The following is a 20,437-nucleotide window of genomic DNA, read 5'->3' as shown; positions in this document are numbered from 1 at the left end:
ACATACTTATGGATGCCTTTTCGTCCAAAAGCGGTGTGCAATGTTTCGACATCGTTCACTGTTTCACAAATGAGAAGAACTGATCGTTTCTTTATATTGATCAGTTTATCGACCTCAATGCGAATCGTTTCTATCCACGTGTCTCTTTTCGAACAGATTATAGGTTCATATGCCTCAAACTGCTTCGATTTCGCAGGGGGAATAGTAACAAAGTCTACCTCGTGTATCTCCTCTAGCAGCTTTCTCTCCCTCCTTGACCCTAGCGTTCCCGTTAGTCCGTACAAGAGCTCATACTTTTTAAAGTACGTAACGTTAGAAATGAACACCGCTTTCAAACTCTGCATCGATAGTTTGCAGCCATGTTTGAGCTGTAGGAATTGATGCAGGGCCTCATCCCACTGTGAACTCGCCTGATCGGTTCCAGTATCTCTGTCAAGGATAATGATGTTAGCATTAACATCTGTAGTTGTTCCGGTCCTGTCTATATCGACTATGTAATATTGACCAGGTACCATGTGCAATGCATTAATGGCACTTTTAATCCATGACTTCAAATGCCTTGCAACAAAAACTCTCAAATAATTTGGAACATTGATTTGCCGTTCACGGGCGATACATTCTCTCAGTAGAAAACACAGGCGTTCACTATAATGCGAGAAATCCGGAGAAAGAATTTTTTCAACTTTTGTACGATCTATGGCTTCTATCAACACCTTTCCCTCATTATCCAGCATTCCTTCTTCTACAAACCGATTCCATAGAAGAGCGGCATTTCGTTCGTCCATCTTCGAATCCAGCTTACGGATGTCGCATTTTTTGACAACTCCAAACATATCCATTAGCACTGCGGCATGAATCGTTTCAATATACGCCTCCTCATCGAGCACAGTCGGAGTGTTAATCAGCTGCCAAATGAAAATGTACACTGATTCAAGCTTATCCATTCCTGCAATGTCGTGTGACAAATATAGCATATTATTTCCTTTATCCAACAACATACTATCTACCTCGTCCACGATCACGTTCGCAAATTCGCGATCACCCAGAATATTTTTCCCGTAGAACCTATCTAACAGATAGTCTCGCTGAAAGCTCGCCAAATCGCCATAAACCACCTGATGCAGTGAGTATGCTTCTCTTCGATCTTCTACGTCCTCGCTGCAGTTGTGAGACACTGTTATGCCAAACAAACCGTACATGTCCTTATTCACATCAGCATCACGTTTCGCGAGCACTGATGAACTGGTTACAACATCGACTTTCTCTCCAAGAAGACACTTCATGATCGATGTTGTTACCACAATTAGCGACTTTCCTTCACCTGTGGATACTTGAGCCAGCGTGCTACGATCGTTGGCCAACAAAGCTAACACCGTCAATCGCTGAGTGTCTCGCAGTCGAAAACCTCTCTTAAGATATACAGCTCTATCAATTACCGCTAACATCTCCTGCCGAATCGCCATGAATTGTTGTCTTTTTTTATGATCGGGAACATTTCTTAAATCCTTTACCCATTTTTTAACGTCCTCCTCAGTAAAACTAGCAACACAAGCTTTGTTTATCATGTATCCTTTGTCAGATAAGGTTTTGATTGTACTCTCAATAGCTGGTAACTGATTCTTAACATTAGCAGAAGTGTTAGCATTACCCTGGATTAAATCTGCTAGTTGAGAGGCGTTTAAATCTTGCAAATTAGCCTTATACTTTTCCTGCATTTTCGATCTCCATTGTGTTATGCTCAAACGATGCAGAATGGCTAAATCCTCTTCGCAAAGCACCCACTTTTGGCTATGAAATTCACCTAAAATTTGAACCAGTGACTCAAAGCTCACACTTTTCCGTTTGCCCTGTAATGCAGCTAACAGTCCCTCTACCAAATCGTTACCAAATGTGTTCTCTATAGAGAGAACGTAATAAGAAGCCAACGACAAACTATCACTTTCTGGCCATTCTACGAGTGACATCAATTTAAATTTCCAATACTCTTCTTTCAGAACGTAGGGCCACTCTGACAGCTCCAGACCGGACAGACTAACCGTGTCAATTGGAACACTGCTCAAGAGACGCAGAATATCATCTATGAGCTGGGGTGTGCACAAACATGCTTGTGCAGCATGTTGTGCAGCAAAAGTAAGTAACACTGCTTTACTTGCAATTTTCGTCATATATTCACGCCATTTCGTTTTCCTCTCCAATTGACTCTTGAAATCATTTTCCATCTGAAGTAATACCACTTCGACAATCCAATTGCTTTGAATGGTGGATGCAATAATCCAAGTGAATATATACCGTTCTTGCCTGTCTTCAATGCAGAATTTAAGTGCAGAATTTATGAAGTAGCATATCTCATCATAAGACACGTGCCTTCCTTCGTTATCGAAACGCATCAGCATGTACTGTAAAATTCCCTCCTGTCCAATGTACTCTGAGGCAATGTTTCCTAGTCGTAGTTTAATCTGCTGTCTCTCATTTTCTGGATAGTATTCTGCGATCTTTTGTATGGCCGCTTTTTCATCGAACGTTGGAGCAAGCGCTTCGTAGAAACAACCCGCAGCAAAAATGTTTCTATTCAAGTAACCGTCGATCTCATGAGCGTTTTTCAATACTTGAATTTCCTTTAAAACCCTAACACACACGCTATCTTTGTGTTGGCGAGCTCGTTCTAATCGGAGGTATTTATCATCAACTTTCAGTTGGATGAATTCATCGGCTCTACATAAAACGTGGATCGCTGTAGTCGATGACGAATTGTGATCTTCTAGTAGAACTATTTCTCCATCTTCATCCACATAATACATCCTCATGTTAACGTTAAACACGTGAGCCAATAACACTCTACAGCTTTTAGAGGAAATTCCCAGTTTCTGAATATGACTGAAAAACTCCGTCTGAACGTTAACATCTGCATAACATTTTTCCCAATCATAGAGATCGCTCTCAAGCTCAATTAGGCGTTTGTAAAGTGAGTTCAACGTATCATCCTGCTGAATCATTTCTACAAGTTCATCTTCGTATGAGTCATCATCAATGTTTTTGTCCCACACTTGAAGTATTTCCTTATGCTGGGGTTTCTTAAGTTCCTTCCCGATTAGGGCATTGACTTCGCTTACATTTTTCCTTTGTTTTGTTGAAAACTTAGTGAATTCATCATAATACTTTTTACTGCATCGATCTACACCTCCAGGAGCGTCATTTTCTATAATAAACGTTTCAATGACACGTTTGAACAATGCATCACTGCTCTTCACGTTTTCTTTGATGTATCGTACAATCTTATTTCGTTGGTCTGGACCATTTTCATACAAGTATTGGTTTAAGGAGCCCAATATGCTGTGAGATATGCTATTGTTTTTCTCTTTACATTCCACTAAGTATCTACTGGCACTTTTTGCCGTTAATTCACTACCACTATCCTCTTTAACACACGGCAACGGCAGTAGTTGTTCTATTTTTTGTAAAGCAACAAATTTATATTTGATTAGAAACATGTTCTCTACTGATTCAGTATCCTGTTTACTTTTATCATCACTAGACTTTTGGTTCGCAAAATATCTTTTCACTGATGCAAACGATTTATGCAAATTACTTAACTCATGGTGATCCAGTGGCAAAGTTTTAAGTTTCAACCAGTCAGCAATATTTACATTCTCATCTTTCAAATGAGAAAACTGTTTGCTGTTTCTATCGGTATTTGTTTCAATAGTCTTTACTTTGACGAAACTATGTTGATGCTGATAATTTGTATCCTGAGAGAAATTTACATAACGTCTGATATGCAGATCGCTGATCTTTTCCAGCTCATCATGGTGAGTTTCTTCGCCATTCTGCAATGCATCACATTCCATGAATTCCACGGCAACTTCAACTTCATCTCGTTGCTCACCATGTTGAGAAGTTCGTTCCTCATTACTTTGACGTTTAAGTTCCTTATGCACAATTGATTGTCCATCATTAGTAGTACCAGATAACCCACTTTGTTGTGAAATTTCTTGCAGTTTCGCTGTATCATCGGATGAAAGTTTTGATGCTGTTGACTTTGAGCCTTCATTAACTGCCGTATTTCTGTTCTGTTTTACTTTTTCTATGACGATTGGCTTTTGTACCACAGACTGTTGTTTTTTCACAATCTCTGCTTCTCTCTGTTGCTTTTCTGCTTCTCTTTTCTGCGTCTCTTCTTCTCTCTGTTGCTCTTCTGCTTCTCTTTTCTGCATCTCTGCTTCTCTCTGTTGCTTTTCTGCTTCGCTTTTCTTCATCTCTGCTTCCATCTGTTGCTTTTCTGCTTCTCTTTTCTGCATCTCTGCTTCTCTCTGTTGCTTTTCTGCTTCTCTTTTCTGCATCTCTGCTTCTCTCTGTTGCTTTTCTGCTTCCATTTTCTGCGCCTCTGCTTCCTTCCGTTTTTTCTCAGTTTCCCTCTTTTGCTTCAATTGCTGTTCTTTTTCAATGTTACTCATATACTCCGAATATGCATTTAGAATAGCTCGTTTTGAAATGGCTTTTTTTCTTATGGCATTTGAATGGCTTTGTCTTTTGTTATTGCTTCTACTGTTATTCCTTTCATCGTAAGCTCTCTGCGACTGATGTTCAAGTCTGGATTCTTCAATTTCGGCATAAAAATAGTCACTACGCCTTTCCTTGTAAGGACAACATACTCTATCCTCCGAGTTTCGCGAGTAATATTCCACGGTAAGTTTGCTTTTCTTATCTTCACCGTAATACTTAGGCCATGTTGTAGTTGGGGATGCATAATCCATGTATCCCATGTCCCATCCGTTCTTTCCATCCCGACCATGCAATCCTCCTTTTCCGATTTCTCCGTCATTTCCATGGTTATTATAATATTTTACGTTAAATTTCTGGGTGCTTTCCAGATTTTCTACTACTATCTCCCCCGGAAAACCACCCTGTCCCCCTAGACCATATTCCCCACCAGGTTTTCCACGTGTTCCGGGCGTTCCTTTGTAAACGAAGAAGCTTTGACATACTTTTGTTCCACCTCCATGCTCATTCGAAAACGTTACTTCGTGTCCATCATGGGTCACAAGCTCCACAAAAATATTCGTCGGAATTTGACCTGCATGTGCTAATACATCACTAGTGCGTGTATCTGTGAAAAACATGAAAGTGGTCTCACTCCACTCTGTACTGTAGCTTCTTGCAAACCCGCGCAGATTCCTGCATATTTTTCTTACTTTACTTCCTCTTAACTCAGGAATAAACGTAGAAGACGGAGAAAACAAATCAACGAGATCCGATTTTGAAATGCCTTTTCCATCCTCTCCAGCTGACCCATTGCCTCCATCTTGCCCTTTGCCACCTTTTCCGCCATGTGAAATAATAGTTAAATTATCCGGTTGCTCAATTTGCTTTGCCAATATGAGAACACTGCCACCACTTTCTCCAGCAAATCCGTCGCTGCCTTGCTTGCCATAACCGTCCGTTCCTGTGTCTGCATTTCCCGAGTACGAACGATCGCTATCTTTTCCTGACAGATTCCAGCAAACCGAATTCGATACCTTAATTTTGTTAGTTAATACCACTATATTGCGTCCACGCCAAAGTTTACTCTCAAGGTTTGCATCAATGCTTAGTACATTACCAGCAACGAAACGAACTTCATCGATAGTGTCCTTGCTGGACAAATGAGCCTCGACGCGAGATAAAACTTTGCTAACTATTACATGGTTACCTTTGATCTCGATGATATCCCGATCGTCGACAGTTTGTACAGCAACACGTACGTCTTGCTCGGTAGACATTTTCACAATATATCATTTACGAATGTAGAAGAAAAAACTGCTTTCAACGAACGACAGGTAAATTTTTTTGTTTACTTTTCTTCAACTGTGTCTGACGATTTTTCTGTTCTCGCTGAAAAATAAAGTTTTCAAATCATAGAACAGTTTTTCTACCTCAAAATACGAAAAAGGTTAAAAAAAACCCGAAGATTATACTACCGTTTGGTAGGTTAATCAACTTACTTTTCAGCATTCACATGTCCGTTAAGATTCACATGCCCACTGATACATGACACGACTTGCAGATTTGATCGTATGATCTATTTATAGAAATGCGTCAACATTTTCTATTCCACTAATGGAGTGGGGTACGAACTCATATGGCTGATCAGTCAAACTTACATCTCCACGTTTTAGCACGCCAAACAATTTCACCGGGTATTGTCCCTCTTATCTCGCACCTTTTATGTACCGGATGTGTACCAAAGGCGTTGGATACAATCAGTTGAAGTATTCGTGCTTAAAAATAATAAGAAAAGTACGACGCTGATTTTTTGGAACTAATTGATGATCTCATCACTTTACGCACTACTTGGGTAAAAACGTATTTGCACGTATGCTTTGAAGCACGCTCCAGATCACCGTACCGTACCAGTCGGATGGTAAATGCCTACTGACCGAGCAGTATAATATTGTTCACATTTGATCATAGAAATATGTACCCTTGTTTTCTTCAATTTAGTATACGAAGCCACATCACTAAAATCTATCGACAGATCCTAACAAGCCGTGGGAATTTCCCTTGATAAGAAACCATCAGCACTGCCCGACGAAAGCGAATAGTTTAAAACTGGCCTGCTACGGTCAATGCTAGCAAATCACTTTTACCGACTCTTGTTTTGCAAACTGAGAATCCATTTTGCTCAGCCGATCCACAGCTCAGCCGATAGCGGAATAAACACTCGCCGCGATACACTTGCGCACGACTCACGTTCATTCATAACATACTTGACGTTTCTGGCACTACACAGCAAATGCATGCTGCCAAACATGCTGCTCAATTTTATACTCGATATCTTCATCATTTTCTATGCAAGATATCAATTTAACACTCATATGCACTGTCTCTAAATTGATATCTGATAGCGGTGCTAGTGAGGCAGTTTTACGCAAGAGATAAAAGACCAGTCGCCCAGACAATCGCGATGACGGCACTTCTAATATGCACCGGTGGACGAAGCGAACACGTGTTGTTTATATTACAATTGATACAACCTAGGAAGAGAACGAACACATAGCCGTTTTGTTTTGACGGGTGCCGGGGTGTCAAACACGTTGAAAGACACTGCTCAAATGGCATATTTAAAGTTATCATTTATCGCAATATTTAAAGTATATCAAGTAGCTTCGACCAAAGGTCTGGTTACAGATGATACGTTTAAAGGGGAGATTTTAATTTTTAGAAAACTTTTATATAAAAATCAATTTATAACTATTTCATATCCCTCGAAGTTTCGTATTTCTTATCATACGAAAGAAAGTTTCTATCGATGTGAACAGATTTCTAGCCAAAGAAACGATATTTAATAGAAGGATTTACTATGTTTTTATTCAGAGCAATAGCAGAAAATAAAATGGCTAGTTCAATTCCAAAAGCTCAAACGACGTAAAATTTGAATGTAATATTTGAGAAAAAATAGAGAGAAACCATACAATCGAAGTTTCAATACAAGTAAAAAAACATGTGCGTTTTAAATTTAATTATTATTATTTTTATATTCGATTCATCATTTTCAATTTCAGGTTGCTTCACAAAAATAAAAGCAGTTATACAGTAACAAGAAATTGATGCTAGCTAGAATTACCTCCTGTATGTTCCTGCTGCTGTAAAACAAATTTACATTTCATTGTCGTACACTTTAATTAGTCGAAATAAAGGTTTAGAATTACTAAAAAAAATATATTTCAATAGTTTTAATCCAATATAGGCTCGATTAAATCGGTGCAGAGCAACGCATGACACGCCTAAAATAAAAATAAAACATTAGGATAATAGAACAAGGAAACAATGTTGAGTTGTATCAAGCAAAATCATAGTAACATCATTATATTGGTTTGTATAGTTTAATTATGGAAATTAGTAAACGACTGCATCATCATTTCTATCTACATTATAGCACTGCAAGCTATTCCACTCACGCCGAACAAATGGAAAATACTTACCGAGTGTTCATTGCAATATGGCATTCTTTCCAATTTTTTCAATCTTTTCTGTCCAAATTGTTTCGTTTATATCCACGATAATGATTTTTGAATGAAACATTTTCTTCGGTACCATAGATTTGAACTAGGTACTTTATTCCATAATCAATTGATTGTTCCTAACAATCTTGTCCCTGCTAAGGATTTTTTACTATGTGTATGACTAAACGTATAATTATTTGTTCATTTGTTTACTTTTTTTACTAACCTACGCTAGATTAGACAAAAATTTCTTGATTAAATACAACGGAGATGGTAACAACGATAATATGAGTAGCTCACGGCAACCTACAACTTTGACCTCTTGTTCCAGTGTCGCGATCATCGTTCATTTGTAACACGCATCTCATGTTCTATTTACATGATTTTGTCGTTTTTTTATTTTTTTTTTGCAATAAAACAGAAAAATAATTGTCTTTTACACATCGTCATCATCATTAGCATGTTTCCCATCACTTATATGTTACATAACAAAAAGTTACTCTACGAAATAAAAATGCTTCAAAACAATCAAAAACATATTGACAAATAATAAAGTATCTCGTATAACAAAAATTGAATATGTATATATATATATATATATATATATATATATATATATATATATATATATATATATATATATATATATATATATATATAATGCCTGTCAGTTGTTCCTATATACAGCCCTCGTGCTCATTCTTTTCGGAATCCGGACGGTATGACCAGCCTTGTTAATCTTACAAAATATGAAATGCTACGAACGAAAACAAAATCGTATTGGAATCTAAACCATAGCATTCGAGAACTAAACGTTTTTGAATTTAAAATCACGTTTCATTAAATTTCGATTAAACCAAAGAGAGTATACCACGAAATGATGTAAAAATGCAAGACTAGTCGTCGAACCGAAAGCGTGCGCTAGCCGTGTTTTAGACATTCTCTCGAAGCTTACCACTTACGCTTTCTCGATCGGGTTAGGATCCGGTTTACCAACAAATTTGGGATCTAATTGACCGGGTATCTGGAAAAATAATTGAAACCCATCTCACACACGGTTAGAAATTTTGACGTTGTTATTATTTGTGGCCTCAAGCGTGTTGGCTTTATCTTGCAACCCAAGCAGTAAAATTAAAGAATAATAATGTGCAATGATTCATAAGGTATTGTGAATAATTGGAAAAAGAACCCAATTGCAAACGCGATACCAACAGAACGAAAAATAATGTACCATCATAATCCAAATACAATTTTGCTACAAGCGCCAAGAAGATGCTACACATAGTCAATGAGAAAATTGTGATAAATGAATGATATACCTGCAACACAGACAATAAATTGCTGGTTGATAAATACAATTTTAAATGAAGCATAACATTAATAATGCAGTTTGGTAACGTGCTATCCGGAAGACGAAAATATTAAAAACAAAACTACAGAAGCGCGAAAAAACTACCCTATCGTCAACCATCAAATAAATTGACTATAAAATATAAAGAAAATGACCTCATAACCATTGCAGGTTAAGACATGACAGGATTTACTCAATCACGACTTAACGACGTTTAAGAGCTGTTGGGAAAGAAACGGCACTCTCCGTTTGAACCGTTGAGAATAATCTGCTTTCCGTTCGGGGGGCTACCGCCCCCGGTGCTGTCGAAGGAATCGTCCAGATCCTGTTCGTTCTGGAAGAGAATGGTGAAGAAATGAGAGGAGCAGGAAGGGGCAATGTAGGATAGGATAGGAAATTGGACGAATTGGACCAAGGAAACCCCATTGCATTCCAATCGATCGAAGAAGGGAACACCGTTAATAAAGGAAGAAGAAAAAGTCGGTATATAAATTTTGATTTGTTTTTCGAGCATTTTGTATGTAAAATAACATAGTTAGTACAAACCAAATCAGATTCAAATCGACAGCATTAACTAGAAACTAATAGAAAAAGCTGGAACAGCATAAGAACATGTGTTAATTGTAGATGGCGCATGAAAAGCTCGTTGGAAATACTATGGGGCAAATTTGAAAAAAATAAAATACATTTGCCTTTAACAAATACGTACAATATGATGTAGGTAGTATATGTTATACTTCATACATGCATATTTTTTCAAATAGTATAAAATTCGTATAGAATTTTGAAATGTCTGCGAAAAAAATAGCTTAACCAAATCATACTAAGCTACTAACCTGCAAATGTATCATTTTGGACTCGGGGCATAATAAAAATTGTTAGTACAAAAAATAAATTATTCCTTGCAAAGACAAAACAAACTACAAACCACAATCCGGATTAGCACGTTAACCATCCATCGAGTAACATTAAACGTGTAGCATATATGCCAAATAACTTGCAATCGTTAAATCAAAACAAACACCAAATGACGTAGCAAATAACGAGTGATAAGAAGTAGTAGCGTTAGAACTCTAGCTACTAATCGTATTCAACACTCACCTCCGGTTTGGCACGATGCGTATCGACTGCATGGATGGGCAGCATAATGTGCTCGACCTTGCAGCCGTACGCGACTGGCGTTAGCTTTATAATAGTGTGTAGAGGCACTTTCAAATACGGCAACTCATCTAAAATTGGCAAAAAATGGTAATAAAATAAGTAACTATTTCCAACAAAAATACCTATTGTGTGTTACGTACCAGCCGACTTATCCAAAAAGTATGCCAAAACGCAGCGTAGTACGGCCTGATGAGACACAACGAGTACATTGCCTTGTCGTTCCAGCTCCATCATAACGGGTTCCAGCCTAACGACCAAATCTTCGTAGCTTTCCCCGCGCGGGTAACGATAGGCGAATTTGTTTTGATCACGGGCCTTAAATTCTTCCGGAAAGCGTTGCTGAATGTCCTCATAAGTCATCTCCTCACATATTCCCTAACAGAACAAGAAAGAAAAAAAATATATAAATATATATATATATATATATATATATATATATATATATATATATATATATATATATATATATATATATATATATATATATATATATATATATATATATATATATATATATATATATATATATATATTGGCCACATCTTATTGAGTGAAGGCATGGTTCTAATTACTCACAGCATCAATTTCGTTAAGTGCCTTCCAGCGTTCCTGAGGTGCGTTCACATCGGCAACGGTTTGGATTGTTCTTTTCAACCAAGACGTCCACACGCGTAACCCTTCTATCTGTTGCTCGTCGATGTATTTCGCTAATGCTTGTGCGTACCGGCGCCCTCGATCACTGAGGTTCGAATCACCACCGATCAGTCCCTGTAAATTATGCTCACTTTCGCCATGCTGCAAAGCAAATAAGTAAATGATTGGCTTAGCTTGGTACTAGTTAATTTATCACAGAATCATGCTTACCCGAGTGAGATAGATTGTTCTGGGGGTGATGTGTATGTTCATCAAATAATACACTATGCGCGACTGTATATGACCCTCGTGCTTATGAACGACTACCTTTTCACCAGTGTTGTATATCTTCATATAAGATAGATCCTTTTCCAGTTCCTCACTCAACGGTTCATAACGTTCTTGATAGTGTTCGATTCGCAGCCGAAAATCGGATAGGGCTTCATCCATGTTCATATTCCGATAGTCAGGACTACTTACTTTTACTTCCTACATGGAGAGTCCAGATTTTCAATCCAAAAACCGGAAAGAAAACAACAAAAAACATAATGTTAGTTACTGATCGTTTACTCAATGGATGAAAAAAATCATGGCTCTTCCACTACGTTTTTTTAGAACCAGGGACAAGTTAGTTAGACGGATATCTCAAGTGAAATTTAAGTCTAGAATGTTTGAAATTAAACACGTTAGATGGATATATCAAGTGACATTAAAGTCAAGTAAGTTTGAAACTAACCACGTTAACATGTAGCTATCATTTGTGAACTAAAACATAGTATGCGATGGTTATTACATACATATCAGTTGAAATATAACAGTTAAATTTTGTTTTTTGATCCTAAAACATGGATCAAAGCGCCGGGCATAGTCACGTTATTTGGAAACAAGGACCTTCTTTGATAAGAACAATCATAACTGTGGCTCTCATAGCGTCGAATTGTCACAATCTATCACCTTGCCATCTGAGCAAGGTTCAATTGTTTTTGGAGTCAATTCGTACGGAAGCAACAGTAAATGGCGAAATATTGAGGAACGTAGAGAAGTCACTTCTTCTCCTTAATTCATACAAACTTCAAACACACTCGAATAGCATGAACACAAAAAACACATCAGATCTACAAGAGTAGCAGATAATTAGACACTATACGAAGAAAACGAACGGAACAAGGTGTGATGAGTTAATCATCGAAAAACACACGGCAAAACAATAGTCACCTCGCTTGGAAGCAGTGGTGGATGATGCTCCAAACCACTAAGCTTGACCTGGGATGATGAATGGGAGAACCAGATGCCAAACGTGCGTGAGATATCAAGTTGTGTAATAAATTCATTGTTTGATAAATTTCATTTTAAAGTAACCAATCCACTCCGATTTGATCTCCCATTACTTTAAATATTCGATTAGAATTTGTCGTTGTTTATTAATTGCTTACCATAATATTTTGCTCAATAATGCTTGGATCGTCACAGATTGATTCAACGAAAAAGAGCTTGTAACCCATTTTTTTCACTACAATCTCGCGGATCATTTGCCGGCGATCCCTGGTCGAATTTGTGGCATCGAATACCTAAAACGATAAACATTATTTTATATATTAACACATCTATAAATCATCCATTCAAACTGCAACATTTTCTGATATATGTTCTGCTAAAGCGAGCTTTTTTCAGTGCTTCTCTATTCCTCTCTCATGGAAGATGATATTATTGATTTACTACATCGCTTTTCGAATGCACTGTGTTTCACAACCAAGCAACCATTCCTTATCGATCCAGCGGATTCTGTAAACAGAACTGCACTTACTGTACCGAGTGACTGTATTATTATGAAGCTGCACAGCTAATAAGATCGTGCGATCATGATTAAAGGAATAATCTTAACGAATTCAATTATTTCCTATTTCTCAGGAACGATGATTATCGCTTTCCTAATGCTCACTTCTATAAAGCTTTCCTTTTTGATTGATCGATAGCACGATTTTCCTTATCTTATGGTTATCGTAACTGTTTTACCTTTGACCTTGGATTTAATGAAGTACTTACCGCCACTTCACCACCATTTTCCAGCCAGTTACACACGTCTTCTAAAGCCAATTCAGCACAGTGCTGCCGAATGGCCATTGCTTCCTCATTGTCGGGACGGAAAAACTCATGGCTGCGATAGGCATCGGTTGCATGCCGCCTGTACTCGCCCAGGTTGAACACCTTCGTGTTGATACCAATCCAGTTTAGGTAGCGGGACAGTTTCTTCGATATATAAGTCTTACCACGGGCCGGTAAACCAACCATCGCTATAACATGCGGACTATTGACATAGTTAGCTCGTTCACCTGCAACGATACATCGAAACCCCAAATTAGTTTCCCATCTAAATATTATAAAGTAGAACCTTAAGTCATCGCACCATTGCCAAAGGTTTCCTTGTTGAGAAACTTCCACCCAAGCGAGATCATGTTATCGCTGGATTCTTTTTTACTGGTAGCCATCGTAGCCACAATCTAGCAGATTTTTTTTGCAATCACAAACTACAATAAAGGAACACTGATGAACAGAATCAATAGAATATGCAGTATTTGAAACACGTCTCTTCTATTGCACTTTAGCTACGACTAAATACTAGACCAATTTAATGAGTACAAAGGTTATTATTCCTACGAGATTGCTGTTGCCACCTTCCAACGAGAGCAAATGCTGACAACAGAGCCTAACCAAAGTGAATCAACCAAGAAATTAGATAACGATTTGATGCGGTTGATTATAAGGAGAATATATGCGCTTTAAGCGAGGTGGTGTTTTCATCAAGGATCCATCAGAACGCTGTTTCTGTTTTTATTGCATATATCGAAAAAATATGTTGGTTACGAATAATTAATGATCACAGTTCACTTTTTAAGCACATTTTTTACAATGAGCACAGAAATGTTTCGAAAAATAGTTCCGGTTTGCACTTTTTTTTCTTCTTGCTCTTTACATTACAAAATAATGTTTATGCTACAGAAACAAAATTTATTCACGGACGCTTCTAATGCCATAGCATTAGTTTAACTTAGATGATATGAATAAAGTTTGAAAAATAGTACTAAAATACACTTTTAATTCAAAAAGTTGCAAAAGTTGTGCGCTGCAGAAATACCGACCAAAACAATTGCACTGTTGCTAATACCCATATTCTTTGACATACCAAACGTCATCCTCATGAAATCGTTTAACATTCAAACGGCTACCGTCAAAAGCAAAACCGTTGCTTAGAATGAAATCATCCTTTAAGTTATAATGTCGAGATATTATAGTAAAGATCATAACGGCTTCCAAAATTAATAATACATTAAATGTTACAGTTCAAAAAATAAAACATACTAATTGGCTTAGCGAAATTCATAAGTTGAATGAGCAAATTACACAGGCTTTCAACGCTTGCTAGAAGCCAATAAAATTCATGAATCAAATAAAGATTAGCCAGTAAAATGGATAATTAAGATTGTAGCTCTTTCTGTGTGACTAGAAGATATTGTCAATAAAAGTATTTGTGAATGCACGCAAAAGGAAACATCATAAATTAAACCCTAAGTAGCAGAATCATGAAGCACACAAGTTTTGCAGACCTTAAGGTGAAGATAGCTGACATCATCATGCGCCTAGCGGTTTAAAAATATTGGATCAAAACCAGATCCGTAGTCTCGACAATTCATCACTCTATGCATAAATCAACAGTTTTAGCCATTATTTCTATTTTCTTATTATGGTTTGTTTTACCCACACACTAGGCAAATTTCAATTCCCACGCGGTGGGCGCATGATCACTCCAGTCGAGCAGGGACAGTAGCGAAACAGCAAATTAAACAACTATTCAGCAAATTAAGAGGCAGTTTCATTGTCACTGCTTTAATGACTAACGAATCGATAATTGCTAGCACAAACAACACAAACACAGTTTACAGGTGACTAATAGATTGAATAAACACACAGCGTGGCTTTACACTCGAGCGTGGCTCCGGCACGTGTTCTAAACATCGATGTATCATTTTATCGTGCGCAAATAAGGATGCGGTTGAAACTAGATTGCTTTGGAATCGCTTAGGAATGCTTAAAACGTAATTGTTGAATTGTCTTTGACATGTTTTCATACTCAAGCGATTCAGTGCAAGTGTATAATCCAAAACCCGATCATGATGCCAAGCATGAAGATAAACAAACATCTCTAATTTCGTTATGCTAGAGCACCGCTACGTAATACAATAACGTCATATTTCTAGCGTGAGTCATCACTGGAATTACGCATCGGAACCGGATATTCGAGAAGTTCCATAAACAGTTGATTCCTTCGCACATGATGCTCGAATATACTGAGCAACAGCTGGATTGCGTCGAAAAAATTTTACATCCCAAAAGAAAAAAGAGAGAAGATTAGTCCCACAGTTTCGTTTCAACAAGGATGAAGTCGTTTTGTTGGTTTACGAATCCCGCCATGTCTTTCGCAATGTCAAGAGGTTACCACGGAGCTGTGAAAAAAGCAACGGAACAGCCGACAGATAATGCGCTACGACAGTACCGGGATGGTGCGCTAGGCAACAAGTTTCACCCCAAAAGCGCGCCAGTTATCGTAAATCACTTTCGCTTGATAATGGTCGTCTTCGGTGTTGAATCTACTACACCCGAACATCCGCACTGATAAGCGGGAGGCCAAACAAAACCGATTCCCTTTCGTCCTTACCGAGCCGGCGTTGTTGCGACGTAATCGATTACGCGGTAATCGGAGTAGCGGTGTTGAAGAGAGCAACCTGGGACGTCACCGGAACGACCTTGTGGTCACCGGAAGATCGGCTGTCTCCTCGTCGTGTGGCAAAATAGAGCAACAACGCCAGCAAGATCCTAGATGAGCGTTACGCTCATTATCGGTGGTTTCTGTGCTAAAAATTTGTACTGATTATGGTGGGATTTGCGTCATTTGGATGCTTCTTGTGCTTTGGCTTATCAACAACGTCATTCAACGTTTTATGAGTATAGAAGATGTTTCAATTAAATTAAATTGCCAACCAGTCGCAATGATCCATATTAGTCCTATTCATAGTGAATACTGCATTCAAGTACGAACAATTCTAAAACGGAAGCAGATTTAATCTATTCCGGACGTTAAACATCCTTCAACTAGAAACTGTTTATTAGCTTAGCTAGCAAAAATACCTCTTAACGGAAAACAATTACTCTGCAGAATTGAGAGCCTGTACGGCTTCAGGTCAGCACAGGTTCAAAGAACAGGGCCATGCTATTATCGCAACAAATCACACAATGGCACGCAGTGGGCCTGATTTTCGAGGGCACGATGCGTACGAATCCGAGTACTAGCGCTTGACGAGCCCGTAAATGGGGTTCAACGGCTGCGAATTTGTGAAGGATCGGACGCTGCAACACGCCACTGTCGACGATAAGCTGATAAGACGGGCGAAACAGTTTCTCGATGGTGGTGAACCGGCATTGTGCGATTGGATGATTTTTGAATACAGAGTGTTTTTTGAAAGATCTTTCTTTGAGAAGAGGATACGTTTTTTTTCGCACTTGAAGGCAACTTTATAGACCTTTAAAGTAATGGTCTGTTTTGCCTCCTATATAACCATGCGTCATGTGATCCTTTCATCATCATGTGATTTTCTTATGAAGAAAACTCATGTCTTCATACTCGTACGAGAGTTTAAGGCTTTCGCTTTCAAACAGACCGGTATCTTATCGATTGTGCTGGGGTAGCATGACTGTTCTCGTCGAACGAAACTCCGTCGAACGAAACGGTTATCGATGGTCAGTGCGTCTCATGACGGGGGTTAATGGAAAACCATACACAAATCATGTGATTCCTGCCACAGCCAGCCCTGCCCCATGAGGCCATTTTAAGCTAATTACTTTTCATTTAGTTGTCAGCCGACGAAACGATACGGTCCGGTTCATCTCAACGCTCGCAAGTCACGCAAGTCAGTCTATCAATCAATCGATAGCAAATTAACGCCGAGTGACTAATTTAATTGAGTGCATGTACCCGCGTCAACACAAGCACGATCCCAACATCCTCATCATCACAATATCACCCATCAATCACCTGAACGTGCACGTGAGGTAATAAGCTGCCATAAATGCCGATCGGGCAAGTTTTGCGGGTAATTTGTTGAAAATAAATACATCATTTCTCATGTTTAACATTCGGTTTTCCTTCAAACACTTGCAGCTCGCTACTGTAATGCTTTCCAAATCGTGGAATAAGCTTCAAGGATGGAAGAATTCATCAGCATTTGTACAGCTTCTACATTTCTGAAGCCTTTTCATTGCAATGCGCAGTGACGCAGACACCTAGTGGTGACACATTTTCCCCCCAACGAACCATGCGTATGAAAAAGGATCAACATTGAACAAGAACCATCCAGCTAAGCAGCTCATTATGCCAATGGGTGTTAGCTTGTTGCCACGAGCACGATGCACGTGCCGAGAAACGATGTAATGCTTCAAGATGCACCCACAGGGAGCGGCCACACCCAAACACACCGGCATCTCCGTCACCGGCTAGTGCAGGGAAAAGTGCACGGGATGCAGCCAAGGACTTTGTGGTACTTTGTTAAAGCCAATCTGTTGTACGTTCCCCAATCGAGAGACACATTCGCGAGTTGCATCCGCAAACCTGGCGCTCTCACACAAGCTCCCATAGCATTCCCAGAGCACTCCCAGATGCAGTTCTCACACTGACACGATATATTCCCAGTACTTTAGCATCACCATGGCTTGAGTCAAGTTCAAGGGCAGACGTCGATGCAGCCAATGGACTGGCGAACTCATTACTCAACCACGCGCGCCATAGGAAGAATAAAACGAGCAGGAAATTGCTAAGTGTCAGGTGCATCCATGATGTCCATGGTGTACGGCTTTTTGCACTTCCTGTCGAACCGCTTTCCAACGTTGGCACAGGAAAGTCTTACAACAATGCCATTCTTTTATTTTCTCCCTCGCAAATGGAGATGAAAAATGCGGAATTTCATTACGAATGAAGCATTGTGCTCATTACGAATGAAGCGATGTCGATTTGGCATAAAATTTCGGTTGCTGAAAACATTTAGTAATATCAATTGAGGTACCGACCAAGTGTAGCGTCTGTTTCTACTATGTTTCGACATAGTCTAACCTCGATCATTGAACCCATAAAAATGGTGCTTGATCTCGGATAACCTCTCTTAATTAGAGGGATATTGGGCCGGCGATTATGGTGCGCTTGCCGTGAATCAACAAGTTGTACAAGAGATATTCGTTGCTTCTATGCATCATTATCGACAGTTTCACACCGAAAAAGTACACTATTTGAGTGGTTTCTTCAGCGTTTTTAGGGCTGATGACACGCTATACGCCATATCTCAGCTGATCCGCGAGGAACTATATATTGTACTCCCTTCATGAAGTCGTGTGGAAATTTCCGCTCGGGAAAATGTTACGCCAAACAGCTGAGAAATAAAAAAAAATACCGAATAAAAAAGCACGGAAGCCACATGGAACAACGGGAGAATGGAGACATTCCCAGGTCCATCAACACGTGCCACGTTTCCGCGATTCCAGACAATATGTAGGTAAGCGCAGAGCAATCATAAATTATGTATCATACGACACGTTGCAGTTTTACGCGCCACAGGACCCACCCACGCTCTTTTTCTCTTGTATCATCCCCCACCGAAGCGGGTGCATCGTGTGAGTGTGAAAATCATACGATACACGCTCATCAATCATGGCCTGCTGAGACTCTCAGTCGTCAGTATGATTCCACGACAGGGTTGCTTTGGTGGAGCATTCTTCGATCTTGATGATCTTGATTCTTTGATTCAACTGTCAATCCTGTTGATCAACAAGTAAGCTTCATTTTCCGATCTCCTACAGGATGCTTCGTTCACCTTCATTTTTATCGCGATTCCGCCGTCAGTAAGGATGCGAGACAGGACGAAGAACAACGCCGGAGAAGCGCTTTTTTCCTCCCCTTTCTCGTGTGCATCGCGATAAAAGTGCACAATAAACCGACCAATGGGTGGGAGACAATTGGTGCAAGCGAGAGCAGTTTAACGCTAAAGCGGCTTAAAACGTGCCTTACCCAGAATCAGTCGCGTGTAAGCGATGAACGTTTATCTCCGCACGCCGTCGTCGAGAGGAATTTGTATGAAAATGAGCAAACGAACATTCGACCTCCTCCGAAGCAGGAAAAGTGCCAAAAAATCACACAACGAGGAGAGAGAGGACGAAGAGAACAAAGGGGGGAAATTGACTGATTCTATTTTTAATAAAGATGAGTTTCAGAACACTCCCTCTTTCACAGCACCTCACAACGAAACCCGGGCTGGCGCTTGTTGGCACGCGAAAAGCGAACAAATTTCCATCCATTTCCACCATTCCGTTTGACTAGGTGTTTGAGAAAGAAAGTACGCGCGTGTGTGTGTGTATGTGTGCTCGCACTCGCGTCAATGACTGAAGGTACTTCCCTTCTACCACGCCCCACCCTCCCCCCGCAAACTGCTTCCTCAACGAATCATCCGGTTCCGTTTGACTTCATTTTCTGCGTGTCCCCGTTCCCGTCCCTAGACCTAGACGAACCTGCCAGTGTCACGTTCATGGTCACACGCGTTTCCAAGGGAAGGGCAACAAATATGCTGCTCCGTACGATGCTCCCCCCCCCTCTCTCCCTCTCCCCACCATACGCCGACTCCTGGTTGGGGTGGCGTGATTCTACTCTGACACATGCCGTTTCTTACGCGTCATCACCTCATCACACCACGCTCGCACACACACACACACATACACTCGCCACAGCCACGGTTGCCATAGTTTCCACAAAGCGTGTCCCAAGGAGGCATGGGGTCCGGAAAACTCGCACGATTTCGGTGATAAGCAGCGCACGCACGAGGAGGTCGAATGATGGGTTTAAAAGAAAAAGCAACCCTAATTCTGGTGGAACTCACCTCGAATCGGGAACGGTTTCGTTTGGATGGTTTCCGTGGTCGGGGGCAGCATCTTCCGGGTGCCCTCTGACATGACGCTCGGGCAGAGCTGAATCTCGCTGAGCGCCTCCCCGTACTGCTTTCCACCGCTCTGACTCGATGTGCGCACTCGCAGCGAACGGGAGGCGATGGCCGCGGCCACGGCGGAAGCAGTTGGTGCGGTTGGTGGAACCGGCGATGGGGCCGCCGGGTTGCTACCGTTGCCAGCACTCACAATCACGTCCATCTTCGACGAGCGGCCAAACAATACTCGCGGGCTTGGAAGCGCGAATTTTGTCGTGCGCAAACTGTGCATCACTGGGGCCACC

The 20,437-nt window shown here is 40.0% G+C and overlaps 1 protein-coding gene across 1 annotated transcript; it reads right to left on the bottom strand.

Annotated features, from left to right (window-relative positions):
* Positions 1-9,544: 9,544 nt before the first annotated feature.
* Positions 9,545-20,355, bottom strand: LOC128730399 (6-phosphofructo-2-kinase/fructose-2,6-bisphosphatase-like). The gene is made up of 9 exons (XM_053823444.1): positions 20,091-20,355; positions 13,168-13,454; positions 12,558-12,692; positions 12,340-12,387; positions 11,356-11,613; positions 11,068-11,286; positions 10,632-10,866; positions 10,432-10,559; positions 9,545-9,664 (listed from the first exon to the last, which is right to left on the bottom strand). The coding sequence occupies exons 1-9, from the start codon at positions 20,353-20,355 to the stop codon at positions 9,545-9,547; spliced, it is 1,695 nt and encodes a 564-aa protein (XP_053679419.1).
* Positions 20,356-20,437: the final 82 nt, after the last annotated feature.

This window comes from Anopheles nili, chromosome 2 (genome assembly GCF_943737925.1).
Source record: "Anopheles nili chromosome 2, idAnoNiliSN_F5_01, whole genome shotgun sequence".
Taxonomy (NCBI): Eukaryota; Metazoa; Arthropoda; class Insecta; order Diptera; family Culicidae; genus Anopheles; species Anopheles nili.
The sequence above is the reverse complement of the archived record's forward strand: the minus strand, read 5'-3'. Positions and strand labels throughout refer to the sequence as shown.

Coding starts and splice junctions, on each gene's coding strand:
- LOC128730399 (XM_053823444.1), bottom strand. CDS start 20,355: ATGGACGTGATTGTGAGTGCTGGCAACGGTAGCAACCCGGCGGCCCCA. Junction 11,287..11,355: donor GAACAATCTATCTCACTCGG/GTAAGCATGATT, acceptor TTTGCTTTGCAG/CATGGCGAAAGTGAGCATAA. Junction 9,665..10,431: donor CGCATCGTGCCAAACCGGAG/GTGAGTGTTGAA, acceptor ATTCTCTTCCAG/AACGAACAGGATCTGGACGA.